Below are 19,408 nucleotides of genomic sequence, written 5' to 3'. Positions count from 1 at the left end.
ATTTGGTATAAATATAGGTGATTGGCTACAATCCTATGTGCATCCCATTTCTTCCACACGAGCGGCTGAAATTTAATTATACAAACTATTATTGTTATATAAATTAAAGGCAAAGCGTAACTGCAACTCCGCTGCTAGTATTTTGATAAATGTCATTATAAAAAATTGACTCTTTTGTAAAATTTTTATTGCTAATATTTTAATATGACAATTAAAGCATTATAAATATTCTGGTTGTCTTTTTTTGTGTTTACATTTGTCTTTTTAACTTTTCTCTAGCAAAAATAAAAATATTAACTCAATAAAAACACCTTAATTTTTTTCTGTCTAGAAGGTGGAGCAGGAATACCTCCCCGCTCGGGATACAAATATACCTCGGGCCGGCCCTGCATGGAATATTGTTCCCACATCTGGGTTGATGCCCCCCAAACTTCACTCAGGCTACTAGATTCCATTCAAAAGAGGGCAGTTAGATTAATTAATGACTCATCTGTAACAGATTCTCTCCACTCACAGACATTCTATTTCTGCTGCATGCCTTTTCTATAGATACTTCCATGGGCACTGTTCTTCTGAATTGGCTTCTATAGTTCCGGCTCTCTCTTCCAAAGGAGTCCGAATACGTGCCGCAACCAGCCAATGTTCTTTTACTGTCCAACTTCAAACACACAGAGCCAACTTTTCTTCTTCTTCATTTATTCATTCAACTTTCGTTTTCTGGAACAACCTTCCTTCATACGTATTTCCTGAAAATTACAATCTACAGAAGTTCAAGTCTAATGTCAACAAATATCTTCTTTCATCTTCTCAACCTACAATCCATGCACGGTATTTATTAAGTACTATAGGTTCTAATACCTCTTGTGTTTGGGGTTTTCATAAAAAAAACAAAAAAAAAAAAAAAACTGCATACGGAATTACAACGAATTGAGCTACGGAAGGAGCAGCATCTAAGATCCACGAGTAATTACCGCAATGGGTACCTACACAATGACTAGCGAATGTCAGAGCGATGTTTTACTGCACGTTGGTTTGAATGGAGTCTACATTGCCAGCGAACGCGTGAGCAAGCTACCGAGCGATGTCGCCAATTCTCGAGCGAGAAACCTTTGCGCATGGGCACTGAACTACCCCCTTCCCCTCTCATTGTGGAAGTATTGCTTTTGTGAACAGATTGATCTTATGAAAGATGGAAAAATTAAACAGAAATTTTAATAAGTGAGTGTTTTAGACACTTCTGCCTAACAGTTCAGTTTATTAATTCCGTTTATTAAGGTCTAAACAACTTAATAAGTCATGTTGAAACCGTGAACTACCTCGAGCTAGCAGTTCGCGCGGTGTCCGACAGATGTCCAGTATCACTGTGTTTCCCTCGAAAATTTAAAAATACACGTATGCTAGTGCGCCGCGGCGCACAGTTTGAGAACCGCTGGATTAGTATATTTGAACGCATGTGGAGGGGGGATAATCTCTAATGGATTAGGAGCCTTTTCTCCGAATGTTTTTTCTGCCAGCCCAGGATTCATAAATTTATTTCTTAGAATAAGTATGCATATTCTATTTCTCCAATTTTAATGAAATTTGGATTGGCTCGAATTTTTTTTTTTTTTTTTTAAGCCACGTTTAACATTACAAGTTGGTTGTTGCATGCGAAAAGCAGAGAACAAAATAAATACAAAATAATTTTCCTTTATTGGGAATACACTAAAAAAAAAACGTATTCTTTATATAATTTTTCAGAATTCGCAGATAGCTCGGCGTCCCAGAATTTGCAGCTTGTTGCTCGTTCGGCAATGTGAAGGCACCCCGAAATACTTGTTGCTTGCTCGCTCTCTAGCTCGGCAATTTGTAGACATCCTAACACATATCTCCGCTAGAACCTCAATGGGTACTGGCAGATTCAGAAATATATCTTCTTCTAACATCGCCATAATAATACTGGCAATGAAGACACTAACAGGGGCACCCATGGCCGTATCCATCCATCGCTCCGAAAGCTACTACAGCAATGTGTATTATTTTTTATTTTTATCGCTTTTAATTCATGAAATCTTCGTTTATGTTTTATCGCTTTTATAACTGCAGTATAATAAAATTCTCATGAGTGTTTTTTTTTTCCCCTCGGGGTTTTAACTAGAGCTTATCTGCATTCCAGCTATGAATATTTGAACCCTACAATTACATATGTTTAAGGATATTTAATAGATGCAACGATCAAAAAAAAAGTATTCTAATACTAATTAAAATTAGTGTCATTATTTTACCCTAAACTGCACTATAGTTTTTGAAAACAGAAATCCGTTGGCTTTCGTTTGTCAACAGGCTTCAATAAAATGCTTATAGCATTTTAGTTCTATTGAACACCAAGATTTTACTACAATGATTTAGTAAATGAAGAAAAGGCATTGGTTTTAATTTGGATATATTAGGGAGGAAAAAATTGATCTTCCCTATTGCGTAATTTTTTGTCATCGTTGTATCTTCGTAGATGCATTCTTTTGTATTCATTAGAGAATACCCCGAAATGATCAAATAAGGAAACTGTACTGCGAAATATTCTCAGGATTCATTGTAATCCTTTTGTAGATACACCTGTATCAACTGGCTTCTATACGTATTCATGGACATCCGAGGTATATAAGACACGCGAATTCTGCACGAATTTTTAGTTCTAGTTGTCACACATCAGGTTTGTAAAAGTGCTTTATTCTCTAAAAGATTTTTTGTTTAAATATATTTGATGACCTGAATTTCATGTAATATTAATTTAATTTTTCATGGCTCATTTCCCAATGCGCATCGTAAGAATCTGTATCATATACCGCAATCCATAAATTTAGGTGAGAAAACGAGTTTTGAAATCCATTAATCAAGGACGTGTGCAAAAATAAAAGTATAAAAATATTTTTTCGAGGGAAATTTATCCCCTGTGGGTACATTTACATTCCTAGCATTAATAAATACGCTAATTATTATAAACTGTTATATTAACAGTTATCCTAAATACGTTAATCTGCCATTGTCTGTAATAACATATTGCATAGCTTGAAAAGCAAAAATATGTTTTAGTTTTGCATTTGTTTTTGTATATCTCGATTACCGATTAAGTCTCTTTGGAAATTAGTAATATTGATTAAAAAAATAATAATAAATAAATAAAAAAAAGGCGTGTTTGTAGTACCAGTGTTGTATCATCACGAACTTCGGCTGTGGTACATATTTATTTTTTCATGTAACTTTCTCATTTTTATCTTTTCCTTACGCTAACCCCCGAGCTCGGGACCCTGATGCATAAACCGCCTACAACATAGGATAATGGTTTGTATAATGATTTGCTTCACCTTCACCAAAGTTTCAAGGAGGGAGGGAAGACTTGGCCTCCCCAGATTTCAGGCATTACTTCCGAAAATTTTAAGACTATTGAACGGAGATTAGTTTCATATCGTAGGCAGGGGTATAGTCGACCTTGGCATTGTCCCAGTATTTTTTTTTATGCTCATTAATGTTTTTTAAAGTAAAAGAAAAGCATTTAAAGCCATGAGGCGTCGGTATATAAGTTTGTAAACTGCAGATATTCTATGTTTATATGCACTCTACATGAAATCCATTTTCTTACAATACAAGGAACTTTACTGAAAAAATAATTAATTGTTAGCGAAATAAATAAAAATGCACGCAACCATTGCACTGACATTCTTGATATATTGCTTTTTTCGCAACATGTCTTCATTCCATGATAAAAATGCATCTGTATGCTCACCAAACCGAAGAACATATCAGAAGGCAATATTTTAAAACCAAAAATAATTTATTAAAACTAGATAAAGGCTATTTAGATAAAAACTGCCATATAATTGGAATAAAGTAAATGTGATTAAAGCGATATAATTAAACAGTAAAAGTACGCGCTGTAGGCCAGTTTGATTATTATTATTTTTTTTATTATGGCACTTTTTTTATGCGGATGTGCGCTACCGACGCGCAGATTCTTGGACCATTTCCGTTTACCACACCAATGGCATCGAGAGCCAACATCGGCCACTGAGAAAAAGCCTCATTGGAAGGAGTGATACTATTTTTCGGTGTTCATAGGCCCAAGTGCTCATCATTATGAGAATTCACTACATTACGTCAAACATTAAAATGTTCCTGCGTTAAATCTAATTTTTTGTTTTTAAAAAAAATTGAAGCGTTTTCTATAAATTTAGTACTGAAGTTATTTATACGACACTTATTCCAGCATTACGAACTTTGATGACATTGTCAATGATTGTGCTAACAGAAAAGCAGAAGAAAGAATATATCAGAAATTTATATTTAATAATTATTTTATATAATTGTACTGTTCAATTAAATCTTTGTATTCTATTTGAATTATACTCTTTGCGAGCCCTACTTTATTTATTTATTTATTTATTTTTATAACCTAAAAATTTCATAGATAGGCACAGTGCCTAATCGAGAAGACGACCCTGAACACTGCGCCTGCTTTACCCATACAATTTCTTCCTTTCTATAACTTATGGTAGCTATCCAGGAGACAGGTTAGCTAACCCGTATCCCTATTTTCTCGAAGCCCCAGTACCACAGAGATGTGGAGTTCCATCTCTCGTAAAACGTTCGCTGTGAAATATGTGCCATAAGTAAAGACATATTTGGTCTCTAGAGGACTCAGAATGAACAGGAGCGCACCCGAATGCATCCATCGGTGATGAACGTACATACTTGAATAAAATAAATTACCTTTGAGTTTTAATATTGCTTTTTGATATATGTACACTGAAAGGACAGAATTCATGGGATTCTTAGTTCCTGGGCAACTCGGCGCTGTTACCCCTTCTCGCTAGTAGGCGAACTCACTGTTTGGCAGGTATATAGACACACTGTATAACTGCATTCACGTAGATGGTAATTCGATGTCAGTATGGATAAACGTCGTGAGTTAATCGACTTTGAAAGAGGAATGATAGTGGGTCGCCCACGCATGGGTTACTCTATCCCGGAGGTGGCATAGAAATTGCACTATCCCCGTTCGGCTGTATGAACAAGTGTATCAGGAATACGCCATTTCCAGTATAACATTTCATTGTGGACGGCACTGTGGGTGGAGAAAGGAGGAGGATGAACGTGGCCGTCGACGTCTGTCTCGCATTATTTCAGCTAACCGGAGAGCGACAGTGGCACAAATCACTGCCGACTTCAACGAGGGAGGTGCCAGACACCTCTACCAAGACCATCATTAGCCACAATAGGTTATGGGATCCACCCACCCACCCACACAGTCCCATTGCTAACGCCATGACACAGGACTCTACGCCTCAACTGGCGGAAAGAACATCGGCACTGGACCCTGATTGATTGGAGATGGGTATCCTGGTCCGATGAATCCATTTTCCAGTTATTTCGAGCGGACGGGAGGGTGCGTATCTGGCGAAAACCGCACGAAGCTATGCACCAGTCATGTCAACAAGGAACTGATCAGGCAGGCGGTAATGGTCTGGGGCATGTTCAACTGGCACTCTTCGGGAACTCTGGTACGTCTAGACGCATCTCTGAATGAATCCAGGTTATGTGTCCATCCTTGCAGACCATCAGCATCCCTTCATGGTCATCGTGCAGCCACAGGGCAATGGACTCTTCCGGCAGGGCAATGCTCCTCCCCACAGAGCCATGGTGACTAGAACGTCGTTCGACGAGCATTCTGCAGATTTTACCACCACGGAATGGCCTCCCCGTTCATCGGACATGAACCCTGTGGAGCATCTTTGGGATGCTGTGGAAAGGTCCGTTCGAGCTTTTGATCCTCCACCCAGGAATGCGACGGAATTATGGACAGCAGTGCAGTAAGCATGGATGGAAATACCTGTGGAATGCTTTCGTGAACTAGAGGACTCAATGTCTCACCGTGTGACTGCCCTTATTGGAGGGGGAAAGGTGGGCCTACTAAAAAAAAAAAAACCAAATTATTATTTTTAGGCCACCCGAATAAACAAATAATAAATTCATCTGCTGTGCATTATGTATTATGTTGGTAAATTGCGTGTGTTCTACGGTCGATTTTCCTGTTTTGCTGGATGAAAAACCCGAGTTACCGGGGGGGAGGGAACCTTGCTATCTACGCCTGAGACCAACTAACTCACCCACGGAGTGAAAAAGCTCATTAAATTTCCTCGCGCCATCGACGGGATTCAAACCGCTGGGCCTTTTCCACCCAGTGTGGGGAGGACGGTGACGATACCACTGTGCTACCACGCAAAGGTAGGCCTACTAGTTACTAGATAGATATCCCATGATTTCTGTCCACTCACTGTCCTACACATCTATCAGGAAATAATCAAATCAGGAGTGTTCCCGCAAGCATGGAAAAATTACATTGTAACCCCCATACCAAAGATTAGAGACCCAAAATTAGCTAAGGATTACAGACCAATATCTGTTAGTTATACCCTACAGAAAGTATTTGAAAGAGCATTGCTTCCTACCATCAACCAATATTGCTTCACCTATTATAGATCGCCATATTTGAACTGAGTCATTTCAGCGAGATCAACAATAACTTATTGGAAACCCTTTTTCGCGTGCAGATAACACTAAACGAGAAAAAACAAATGGGGAGATATATTGATCACTCTATGAGGGCTCCAATTGAGGGAGCCATCAAAGTCTCAACATAAACAAACGAGGCCCCTTAACCCCTTTCGCATCCAGGTTCCCAAGATTTTTTTTTTTTTTTTTTTTTTTGGATATTTCTGTGGCCTACGACAGCACCTCAATTGCTGCGCTTATTGAGATTTTAAGGAATTATTTTAATATAAGAGGAAATTTGTTAAGCATTATAAGCAGCCTGCTCGAACAAAGACAACGTCCTATTAGGCACCAAAAGCTACAATCTTGCTTCACAGGAAGGAGTTCTTTCGACTAACGTTTTTTGCGGCCGCCCTGGAGCAGCGTCTTGCTCAGAAATGTAATTTTATAACATATGCTGACGATGTGAAATACTTCATCACGTCCCAAGACCACGAATCAGCAAAACGTATTTACCAAATGGCAAATAGCAAAATACAAGAATTTGAGAGCTTTCTGGATGGCACTCCGTATTAATACACAGAAGTCTGCCCAAATGACCGTAACTAACTAGCAAAAGAAAATGACATATCGATCTTTGTGAACCGCTCTAGTGGGGCAAAAGTGAACTTTCATCTGGACCTAGATCTCAAGTGGGACCACAGACTCACCCTTGCTCAACACTTCGCTCACATGAAGACAAAAATATATGCTGCTCTATGGGCTGCTATACAAGAACGTGTAACAATTAGGAACCCTCATCTAACGACCAAGTACATTTTAAACTGTCCTTCCGATTCCAATGTATGCCTCTCAAATTTGTCCTCGGTTCCTGATTCATATTTATAAGTCCGTCCTTGGATCGAGTTCTGGCTCATGAGATGGCTTAACAGAGTTGCGGGCCACCCTTTTACTGTCCACTGTTAGACATTGCGGAGGAGTAAATCTCCCACTATGTCCAATCCTCAACAATCTTGGTAGCCTAAAAAATATTTATCACTCTTCAGATAGATGCTGAAAAACTCTGTGATAAAGAAGCATACCGAAAAGAGATCTTCCTGACTTCTTAGACCTACCGAAATATGAATCAGCTGAAATGTGACAACATACCAAAGAGTTGTGTCTAAATGAAATGTTTCATGCATCCCAAGTCAAACTTTCTACTTTTACACGTACCTGAGACATGAGGTCAAAGAGACGTGGCATATGCAAGAAGTAACGGCCCTCCCGATCATCGTGTCAACCACTTTTTTTTTTTTTATAAAAAAAAAAGAAGATCACATCGATAACATTGCTTCCAATGCATGGCTCACAAGCGGGACGCTCTTCCCCGAGACTGAAGGATTCATGCTGGCCATCCAAGACCAAGTAATCAACACCAGAAACTATAGAAAATACATCGCAAAGGAGCCCGGAATGTCAGATGACACACGTCGACGATGCCACCTGGCATCAGAAATTATCCAACACATCACCGCAGAATGCAAGGTGATCACCCAGACTGTGTACACTCATAGACGCGACCAGGTAGCCAGAATAATACATCAGAAGCTAGCGAGGAAATACCAGTTTACCAAAGAAAGTGTACCATACTACAAGTACGAACCCCCAGGCAGTACTAGAGACCCGAACCCACAAGCTGTACTGGAACCGCGCCATAATAACGGATAAGATCATCCTGCACAACAGACCGGACATAACCCTTGTGGACAAGATGGAAAAGGCTACCTACTTGATTGACATAGCGGTGTCCAACACTAGCAATGTCCAGAAAACCCATGAGGAAAAAATTAGGAAGTACACGAACCTGAGACATGAGGTCAAGGAGATGTGGCATATGCAAGAAGTATCGACCATCCCGATCATGGTGTCAACTACCGGTATGGTACCAAAGACTCTACATAGCAGTCTAGTAGCAATAGGTCTCCCAGAGAACACCTACAAGGAACTCCAGAAAGTGGCAATCCTGAACACCTGTAGGACAGTCAGAGATTTCCTCGACCAACAGTAATACCAGACATTTACAACCACTCTGTGTACTTGGAAGCAGTACTCGTCGGTTTGACTTTGTGGAATCCCCCAGTCAGGAGAAATAATATAAGAGCAACAATAATAATAATAATAGGCGCGATGGCCCAGTGATTACGCACTGGAGTACCAGTGGAAGCGAATGCGGCATGCATCATGCTGGGAGACTGGTATAATGATAATAGTAATAAAATATAATAATAATAAAATGAAAAAAAAAAAAAAATAATAAAAAATAATAAACATCGCGAAAGCTGTTCCAGGGGACCTAGCTTCCCCAAGGTCGGGGTAACAGCTAAGACCAATTGTGGCGCCATCTAGTGTCACCCCCAATAATTAGTACTACCATTGGACATAAGGCGAAGCTAAAACGGTCCACCTCTTTGGATAGATGATGATGAAGAGAAATAATAATCATACTGCATCGAGTATGGTACAGGATAAAGTCACTCGAGTTCAGGCCTTAGACTGGTCGGCTCGAAAAGTCTCCCGAGGAAGACAGTGGGGCAAGTGGTGCTGTCCCCCCATATGGCTACCCAAGAGAAGAGCAAGACCATCCAGCCCCACCAACTGGAAATGCTTCCTGTACAACTCTGCTAGTGACCACCCAGGAAAGAAGAAAACACCAACGCATCAAGTGGAGCATCGAAATGAATACATACATCATGCGATCATACTACAAAATAACCAATCTAGAGACCGATATGGCAATGTACAGGTCGAGACTACATAACAAGTTGTTGGAACGATTCCCGTATATTCAGGTCACTGGACAGCGACCAGAAAAGGACCATCGTCATGAAGAACTTAATAGCTCTTGCAATCATGGAAAAAATCAAGCAGGACGTGGGCGATCAACTACAAAGAACAACGAGTATGGACAACACGGAACCAGAGTAGCTGAAGTGGAAAGAGACGAGGTCATGATATTCAGAATAGAAAAAGAATGGAAGGCCCTAACAGAATTCGAAGGAATGGCCCCCACAAAGACCCATGTGATACTGAAGCAGAGGCCCATAGAATGCTGTGGAGAGTCAAAACCACCTCAATCGGCAAATAATACCACATTACCTCGATAACAATGGTGCAACATCGTGGTGCAGCACAGTACACGGCTGTGTGGAGGCCATCCACACAGTCATATACCATGCTAGCATAGAAGCAACTAGGATTAATGGAAGAGAAAGGAGAAACCAGAGCAGAGGAACCGAAAAAAAAGAGGGAACCACCAGTATGGGAAAGAAGACCTCAGCAGAAGACAGAAGAATTAAGAGTCAATGTAAGCCAATTGACCTAGTAACAACAGGGTAATAGGAGTAAGAAATTGATTGGAAAAGTGAAAAACATATTTGAGAGAGACAGCGTCCACAGCAAGCACGAGACCAAAAATCAGATAATACGGGAATACTTTGACACACTGAAGCAGAACCTCATCACATTCAGCACGAGACTACAACAATACAAGAGAGCTCCCAGAGAAAAATAAACAACCGAATATTCGATGAGGACCAAAGAGCCGAGCACAGGAGTCTAGGAGAAGACAAAGACGGAAACGACTATCTCAGCAGAAGACGATCGATGAGCTCTGGGGAAACATATGGAGCAGTGAAGAAAGACATAATAGCCGAGCCTCCTGGATAGAACTAGAACGGAAAAAAAACCAAAGACGTTCAAGAGATGAGAGAGTGGGAGATTCGAGAGGAATAAGTAAAACAGTCGATCAGGAACTCCCACAACTGGCGAACACAGGAATAGGTAACGTAGTGGTACAAGAAGCTCACTTACACACACAAGCAGCTAGCAGAGCAGTTCACCCAAATGATAAGGCACTCAGAGACAATCCCGAAGTTTCTCACTCAAGGAATCACATATCTGAAGCCTAAAGACCAAAATACAAGAAATCCGGTGAAATACAGGCCAATCACCATAGACACAGTTATAACCATAGGTGTTGCAGTTATAGAGCAATCCTATAAGAAGCGGCGCAACCTGTACGCAGTCTTCATCTATTACTGCAAGGCCTTCGACTTCGTGCCTCATAGCTGGCCAATAGAGACGGTGAAGATCTACAAAGTCAAACCGACAGTGACAAACTTCCTAGAAGCAACGATGGCGAAATGGAGTACCACCATAAAGGTCGAGAGCATCACAACCAGCCTGTCCCCATCACCAGGAGAGGAATCTTTCAAGGAGATACCCTGAGGCCAATGTGTTTCTGTCTAGCACTCTATATGTTAGAGTTTTTCAAGATATTTTGCAATGGAAAACAACATGTGTGTCTGCAAAGACGTCGTTGGTCTTATGCACGAACTGAACATTGATCACAATACCTCCGAATTGCGTTTGTTCATTGATGCGTCAAAGCAAAGTTTGAAAGCAGTATTGCTTCATAATGGAAATACTTTACCATCTTTTAATCTTTACCAGAGGAATCTTTCAAGGAGATGCCCTGAGGCCAATGTGTTTCTGTCTAGCACTCTATATGTTAGAGTTTTTCAAGATATTTTGCAATGGAAAACAACATGTGTGTCTGCAAAGACGTCGTTGGTCTTATGCACGAACTGAACATTGATCACAATACCTCTGAATTGCGTTTGTTCATTGATGCGTCAAAGCTAAGTTTGAAAGCAGTATTGCTTCATAATGGAAATACTTTACCATCAAATCCTCTTGTTCATGCTGTTTGCCTGAAAGAAACATACGACAGTATGTCCCAGATTCTTGCTGCTATACGTTACAATGACTTTTGTGGTGATCTCAGAGTGATTGGACTGCTTGTTGGGTTGCAAGGTGTGGCGTCACTAAATACTTCACAACAGCATGTGTCATTGAATACTGTTGTTTCCTGTGTTTGTGGGATAGTCATGCAACAGCCAAACACTACGTCGTACAACACTGGGACAAGAGAGAGATGAATATATTCCCGGCAAAAGCAATGTAAAGTATGTTCCATTGGTTGATCCACAAAAGGTTTTTCTACCCCCTTTACACATCAAGCTTGGACTGATTAAGAAGTTCACTAAGGCACTGGATAAAGAAAGCAGAGGATTCGCATATTTACTGAAAATGTTTCCAAATTTATCTCATGCAAAGCTGAAGGAAGGAATTTTCATAGGTCCTCAAATAAGAAAGCTCCTAAAAGATGAAAAATTTCAAAAAAATCTGAATGATGTCGAACTGGCTGCATGAAGATCTTTCAAGGCTGTGGTACACGAATTCCTCGGAAAGAGAAAAGAAGAGAACTATGAGCAACTGGTGACAAACCTGCTGAACCTGCTGAACAAGAACATGGGGTGCCGAATGTCATTGAAAATGCATTTCATTTCATTCCCATCTGAAAACAGTTTTCAGATTTCTTTCCTGAAAACTTAGCAGATGTCAGTGATGAACAAGAAGAGCGCTTCCACCAGGATGTATCTGCAATGGAAAAACGATACCAAGGTCGCTGGGACTCTGTCATGATGGGAGATTACTGTTAAACGGGAAAGCAATCTGGAGTATAAAAGGGAATCATTGAGTGGGAAATATGTCTAAGTCACATGACACAATATAATAGCGTAGCTTAATTTAATTTATTATGGTACTCACCTTTTTATAATCTGCATTGATGTTGGAATAAAATGGATGATAATTTTAAATTTAAGTTAGCGTGAATAAGTTAGGATTTAAAAACAGAATTAAAATGTGCGCAAGGAAGTAGAAGTGCACAACTTCAAATTTCTGCATTGACAACCAAGGACGAAGACGTGCACTTCTACTTCCTTGCGCACATTTTAATTCTGTTTTTAAATCCTAACTTATTCACGCTAACTTAAATTTAAAATTATCATCCATTTTATTCCAATATCAATGCAGATTATAAAAAGGTGAGTACCATAATAAATTAAATTAAGCTACGCTATTATATTGTGTCAGTTATAAATGGTATTTTAAGAGATCTACAATTTTTGAATTGTGTAAGTAACATATATTGTGTGTAATAATTACAACCATGCATGCTGATATTGTATAAAAACAAGGAATTTAAAAAATGCGTATATCTTTTGATGTAGACGTGACAGAGATAAAAGATTGACATTTTCATAATCAGGACATTGATTTCGTTCAGCTTAACCAACTTTCGTTCCAGAGGTATGACGAAAAAAAAATTTTGTCGGTTAATGGTAATTACTACTTCGCTTCCGAACTTTATATGGAGTACATCTAGCAGGAAATGCAATAAAACATGCTGAGGGATGGAAACTTCTGGAGTTTATGTAGTGATTAAAAACAGTTTTAATCACTACAATAAAATTATCAATAAAATAAAAATTAATGTTATCAATAAAATAAAAATTATTAATTCATTGCAAATGATAATAAAAATAAATAAATAAATAATATTAGAAAAATAAATTTGTTGATACAAAAGGCTAATTTCTTTTAAGTAGCCTGCAAACTAAGTTACAGAATTATTAAACGTACTGTGAAGCAAATTACTGCCGACCGGGCTAGCCAGGTGGGTAAAGGGTCTACCTGGCAACCCAAAGGTCGCGGGTTCGATTCCCGCCTCGGGCTTGGATCAAAGTACTGCAAAAACCTTGGGAGGGGCATTATGGCCACAGAAGCCTAAGCGCCAACAACTACAAAAAAAAAAAAAAAAAAAAAAAGCAAATTACCACACGTTGCTTCAGTCTTACACTACACTTTAGAAGCATGTTCACTAGGAAGAAGCAAGGTAAGTTTATTGCTGGTTATCTTTAATGCGCAATATACTTCTCCTTAAATGGCAGTGCTTTTATTTGTAGTGAAGACAGAAAATTTTTGATAATCAGTACTTTTTTTTTTTAACTTTAAACCTTAATTTATTGATTTTGGTTCAATGACTTCATTCTTTTTTTCAGAGCGCTGCTTCCATCTAATTGAGACTATCAAGTAATATGAAGCTGTTATTGTGCTGCCTCTTTGGAGTTCTGGTGCCTTCGTTTTCAATAGGTGAGAGCAGATTTGCATGCCTTAACTTCTGTGAAAATTAGCCGCCAGTAAAAAGATCAACGAATAAACAGAACGGAGCTGAGCTGCTACCTTAGTTTTTATTTATTTATTTATATTTATTTTATGTTATTTTATTTTTTTTATTTTTGTTTTGTCGAACCCGGACACATTAAGTGTTTCATAATCCTGAATATTGATATGCACTGATAGCTTCTGTTTTCATATGTAAACCGAAGTCATTCAGGAAATTAAATTTTAACGTTGGTTATTTTGATTCAAACTCTTTAGGATTTATTTCACGCTAGAAAGAGTTCACGCAGGAATGACTAGGTTCCCCAAAGTAACCCCAGAGAAACGTACCAACTGTGTGGTACTACACTCAGGGTAGTGGAGAATGAAAAAGACCTGGGGATAATTGTGCAGCCAGATATGAAGTTTTCTAATCAGTGGAGACAGGCTGACAGAGCATGTCATGGGATCTTGTCAATGATATATAGGAATTTTGCTAGTAGAGAAAAGGAGGTGATTATCCCTTTGTATAAGACAATGGTCAGGCCACGCCTTGTGTATTGCGTGAAGGTCTGGAGGCCTCATTTTAGGAAGGATGTAGAGTTGCCAGAACGAGTACAGAGAAGGACAACAAGTTTGGTGAGGGGGAAACAAAGGAGTGCTCATACCAAGAAAGGCTCAAGTTCTGCAAATTGCAGCGTCTGGAGACTAGGCACCCGCGAGGTGATCTCATTGAGGTGTATAAGGCGTTGAATAATTTTAGCAGGCTCAATGCTAATGGGATTCTTCCTCTTGCTTAGGTTACAAACCTGAGTCGGCATAAATTCAAATTGAGAAAAGACAGTTGTAGAATAGATTGTGCGGAAATTTGCCTTTAGCCAGCTATTTCATTGCTAGAACAAACTTTCATCTGTCGTTATGGAAGTTTATAGTTAAATAAATTCAAGGACGAAATAGACAAAGTTTTGGAGCGAATGGATTGAAGAAATGGAATAGTGTTTTTTTTTTTTTTTTTTTTTTTTTGCTGATGCTGTATAAGCTTGCATCATATGCCTCTGCTATTGCTAATGCTAAGTTCATTTGGCCATTGATGAGTTGTCTCAGGGTGCATAGGTTCTCCTCGTTGATGGTTTTCCAGGGTTTCATTCAAAGATTTACAGTAAGCTTCGGGAGCTGGTAAACGGGTTGCCCATCACTCTGTTTAGCTATCTCAGGAACCAGTTTCCCACCAAAAAAAAAAAAAAAACTGTTGAGCTGAGCTGAGCATTGAGGGAGCTCCAAACCAAAGCACAGATGGTCTTGATCTCTTTGGATTTTTTTCTATAGATGCATTATACAAGGAAATCCAAAACCGATCAAATCCTGACGAATTGCCCAGAGAGGTACTAGCGTTTTGTCTGACCACACTGAAGTGGTCCCTGAAGGTTAGCCCTTCACTCCACTTCAGCCTCAAATTGTGTGAAAGAACCTTTTTAATGATGGTTTCATTGATAATCAATGTAAATTAATTTTTGCCCTCCTTCTTGTCAAAATAATCTCGGCTGCTTTCTGTGGGTTCAGCTTTAGCCCCAGGCAATGATAATCTTACAGTTCTTTCATGACGTTCTGAAATATTCAGAATAAGTTACTTTAGAAGAAATATTCTAAAACTTATAAATAAGCCTACGTTTTCATCAGGAAACTGTGATATTGGGCATTGCTCATCAGGAATATTGAGCAGCTTTAGATCATCGGAGTATGTAAGGAAGTTGTGGTGTTTTGCAAGGGCTGCAGGAGTGTGGCAAAAAACCAGGAAGAAGGTGCTCCTCCTCCTCCTCCTTGTGGCATACCGACTGAGGTTCTAATTCTTTCTGTTTTGTGGAGGATAAAAATATGCATGCTGCCAAGCAATTGACTGTGAATAGCCAGAGTGTTTCCTTCGATTCTAAATTAATGTTGCAAGACATTGACTAACTCCATGGTGTTAATTGTGTAGAAAGCTGCTTGGATATCCAGAAACAAAATGTCTAATTGTTTTTCACAAGTTGAATGTATTTTGGATGGCCTAGCTGGTCACCAAAAGGTTTTTGACAAAGTGAGCCTTCTCGGAATAACAGTAGGCAGACGTTGTGAACTTTCACAGGAATAGTGGTCGACTTTGCCTACTTTTGTATCATCGGCGAACTTAGGCATCGAACTTAAAATACCAACATCAATAACATTAGCAAATATTAAAACAATAAGGGGCCCCCATCACCGACGACTTCAATTCCACTCATCACATTAGTCCAAGAAGGGCAGTGACCATTTATAATCATTCTATTTGTCTCATACCACTTAGCCATCCCTTTATTCATATTACAATGGTGGGCAAAACTTAAGGACCAGTCAGGTTGTCACCTGTAGGAGTGGCCTGAATATGGGAAAAGCATACCAAAGGAACCTCGTGAGGTACAGAAATACTGACGGAAACAACACTGACACAACAATGGAAACAAAACGGTATAGAAGGATTTTATTCAAAAATGGCAACATTGCACTGGCTGCCATGGTACAGATGCATCACTGCCAAAGATGGAACAAAGGGAAGAGGTGGTCCTCAGTAGGAGATATGGCTACCCCTAATGTCGATGCAGGCTTTGCACCGCCTGTCCATACTTAGAGCAATGTTGTTGATAAGTTCTTGCGGTAACATCGTCCATTCCTCACGATTCAGCTGGTGAACATTTTCTGGTGGGTGTGGACGTGCCGCTAGGCGTCTCCCCAGAGCGTCCCATATGTGTTCGATGGAATTTAGATTGGTGGAATGAGCAGGCCAATCCATACGAACAATATCTTCACTTTCCAAAAGCATATCAACAGCTGCAGTGCGATGGGGTGTAGCGTTATCATCCATAAACACAAACTCGGGGCCAATGGCACCTCGGAACGACGCACATGGGGAAGGATTATCTCAGTACAGTAGCGTGCACTGGTTACAGTACTGCCTTCCAGTATCTGGAGTTGTGTACGTTCATCCAAGATGCGAAATTTGTAATGCTGTATGTGAAAGAAATTTTCAACTTTTCTCTCATACCGTTTAAAAATGATTTTGTGTTATTCTTTTAAAATACAATTATATACAATATTAGTTACGAAATCACGGCTCAAAAGCACGTCTTATTTGACATCGTGGATAATTACTTATTCCTGTATGCAACTCCAAGCCTGGCAAAATTTGTGATGAGTGGGGATTTTAGTGGGAAGCAACACTGTACACAATTTAGTATTTGAATGCAATCAGTAAAATACTGCCATTTATTTCCACATATCTTCGATTTATTTCTGAAATACTTTTAAAAACCATGTGTAACCTGTACGTGAAACTAATAACAGTATTTCTTTTCAGATGTCAACAAAGTTAATAATTACGTTGATAAAATAATCCTCAATGTGCGTTCTGATCAAAAGAAGATCGATCCTTTTAATCTGGAAGATATGAAAGTAACAAAAACAAAAGTCGATGTAAAATTTAAAAATGGTGTCATCTATGGACTTTCCCGACTTCGTCGTGAGGGTAACTGTGTGGTAGCTAATGCTACAGACGGAACCATCAAGACATTTATCAACATATCCATAAGTGGAGTAACACTGAAAGCAAAATACAAAATCAAGAAAACGATGATCTCTTTCAAAGGCGATTTTGAAGGAAAAGTTGACCAAATTTCCATGTTCGCAGCACTCACCAAATCCAAGGGGTCCTTCAATCCCAAACTGGATGTCTTTACTTTGACTGGAGTTTCAGGGTTTCAAATTCGCACGATGAGTTCTACCGGTTTTTATAAGGACACTATAAGAGAAGCTGCTGCTCAATATGGTAAGTGGTGTGGATGGCAAATGCGCAATTTGTTAGAAAAGGAAGTTACGAAATCATTTCGTGATCAGATGAAATGGTATGCCTTCCCATCTTAGACCACGAATGGCATGTGGTGTGATACAATGTCTCAAAGACATCTGGTTTTATAAATAAATAATATTTCAATTGTACTTTGAGTTAAAAAGTATTCTCAACCTTGCTTACACAGTAATAAATAAATGACCACCCCTAATTTAATCCCATTTAAGTTAATGTTACCTTCAAAATGTTACAATATCCGTCATTCAACATGTTCCTAATAACAAAAATTAAAAACTTGAAATAACACTTTCATAAAAAAAAAAAAGTTATATTAAAAGTTGAACAAATGAACTTTCCTTTTCTGAAAGAGAGAGAGAGAGAGATTGTTTGTATTGCTATTTATGCTATTAAACTTCGGCATTTTTTCTACATTTTAATTTGAGCTTCAAGTCTGTGACAGTAAGCTAAAATATTACGAAATACTGTATTACAAGAAGCAAAATATGCATACTGGTTCGGAATTTTCGCCAACCCCTAAATCACATATCACGAGAGAGAGAATGGCAACTGATGTGTTTTCTGTAACTCACCTATGTATTATTTCTTCGTAAGATTAAGGTTTTTTATAAATCTGTTAATCACAGTTTAAATAACAATCGTTCTTGCCCCCCGGTTAACTTCGCAAGAGGTACTGCAGCATGGAAACCGCAGTCACCTGTGCACTTCGCCATGAAACCTCATTCCAGATCTTATTCAGGTGGTTTTCATATTTTGTTAGCCTAGAGACACGAGGTACATATGTACACGCGTTTGAGCGAGCCTTGGTTCAATTTGCATGACTACTAAATATATTGTGAACTCCTCAATCTACTTAAATCTTGTAAAATCCTCTGACCGTGTGATGTGGTGGAGTATAAACAGGAAATTTATTTCTTTTATTTATTTTAAAAAAAAGTTAAGAAAATATTTTAAGGTCAAAAAGTTTATAAGATTCAAATTAGTCGTGATGACAGTTAAAAAGGCTGCCTACCGCTTGGGAATCTAAAATGCTGATGGAATTTATAGTCAGGTGCCACTTCAAGTGCATCGGATTTCGGCAAATTCCAGTCGTTCTGCGACAATCAAACCTGTGCTTGGACTGCTGATAACCCTAGGCACATCTTACATATAGTAGTAGTAGTAGTAATAGTGGCATGATGCAAGAAAGCGAGCGTATGAGCTTATGCAGCATCAGCCAAAACAAAAATTACACGACCATTTCCTCTAAATGTTTGTCCAGTTCCTCCTTAAATTTATATAAGCTATCAACTTCCACAACGGCAGCTGGAAGTTTGTCCAGCAATTAACCACCCACTGTCTAAAGGCAAATTTCCGCACATCTATTCTACATCTGTATTTTCTTAATTTGAATTTATGCCCCCTTAGGTTCGTAATCTGGACAAGTGGAAGAATCCCATCAGAATTCAGCGTGCTCAACCCATTCAAGGCCTTATACACCCCAATCAGATCACCTCGCAGGTGCCTGGTCTCCAGCCGCTGCAATTTGCAGTACTTAAGCCTCTCTTGGTAAGAGGATCCCTTTATTCCCCTCACCAATCTTGTTGACCTTCTTTGTACACGCTCAAGCAAATCTACATCCTTCCTAAAATGAGGCCTCCAGACCTGTACGCAGTACTCAAGGCGTGGTCTGACCATTGCCTTATACAGAAGGACAATCACCTCCTTTTCCCTGCTGGCAAAATTCCTGTACTGTATATCATTGACAAAACCCCATGACTTGCTCTTGCAGCCTGTCTGCATTGTTCAGAAAACTTCATATCTGACTGCACAATTACTCCCAGGTATTTTTCATTTTCTACCACCTTAAGTGTAGTACTACAGAGTTGGTATGTTCCTCTGGGGTTACTTCTACCTATATGCAGTATTTTGCATTTGTCAATGTTAAACTTCAGTTGCCACTTCTCAGCCCATCTTCCC

General features: G+C 39.2%; 1 protein-coding gene across 1 annotated transcript; it reads left to right on the top strand.

The window, feature by feature from the left end:
• Positions 1-2,663: 2,663 nt before the first annotated feature.
• LOC150080935 (uncharacterized) lies at positions 2,664-17,551 on the top strand. The gene is made up of 3 exons (XM_090381195.1): positions 2,664-2,689; positions 13,476-13,566; positions 16,943-17,551. Exons 2-3 carry the CDS (start codon positions 13,512-13,514, stop codon positions 17,503-17,505), a joined length of 618 nt encoding a protein of 205 aa, XP_090237321.1. The 5' UTR covers positions 2,664-2,689; positions 13,476-13,511; the 3' UTR covers positions 17,506-17,551.
• Positions 17,552-19,408: the final 1,857 nt, after the last annotated feature.

Source organism: Mastigoproctus giganteus, chromosome 9 (genome assembly GCF_048544385.1).
Source record: "Mastigoproctus giganteus isolate SK-2022 chromosome 9, ASM4854438v1, whole genome shotgun sequence".
Classification (NCBI taxonomy): Eukaryota; Metazoa; Arthropoda; class Arachnida; order Uropygi; family Thelyphonidae; genus Mastigoproctus; species Mastigoproctus giganteus.
Note: the sequence above shows the minus strand (reverse complement) of the source record. Positions and strands in the feature narration are given on the sequence as shown.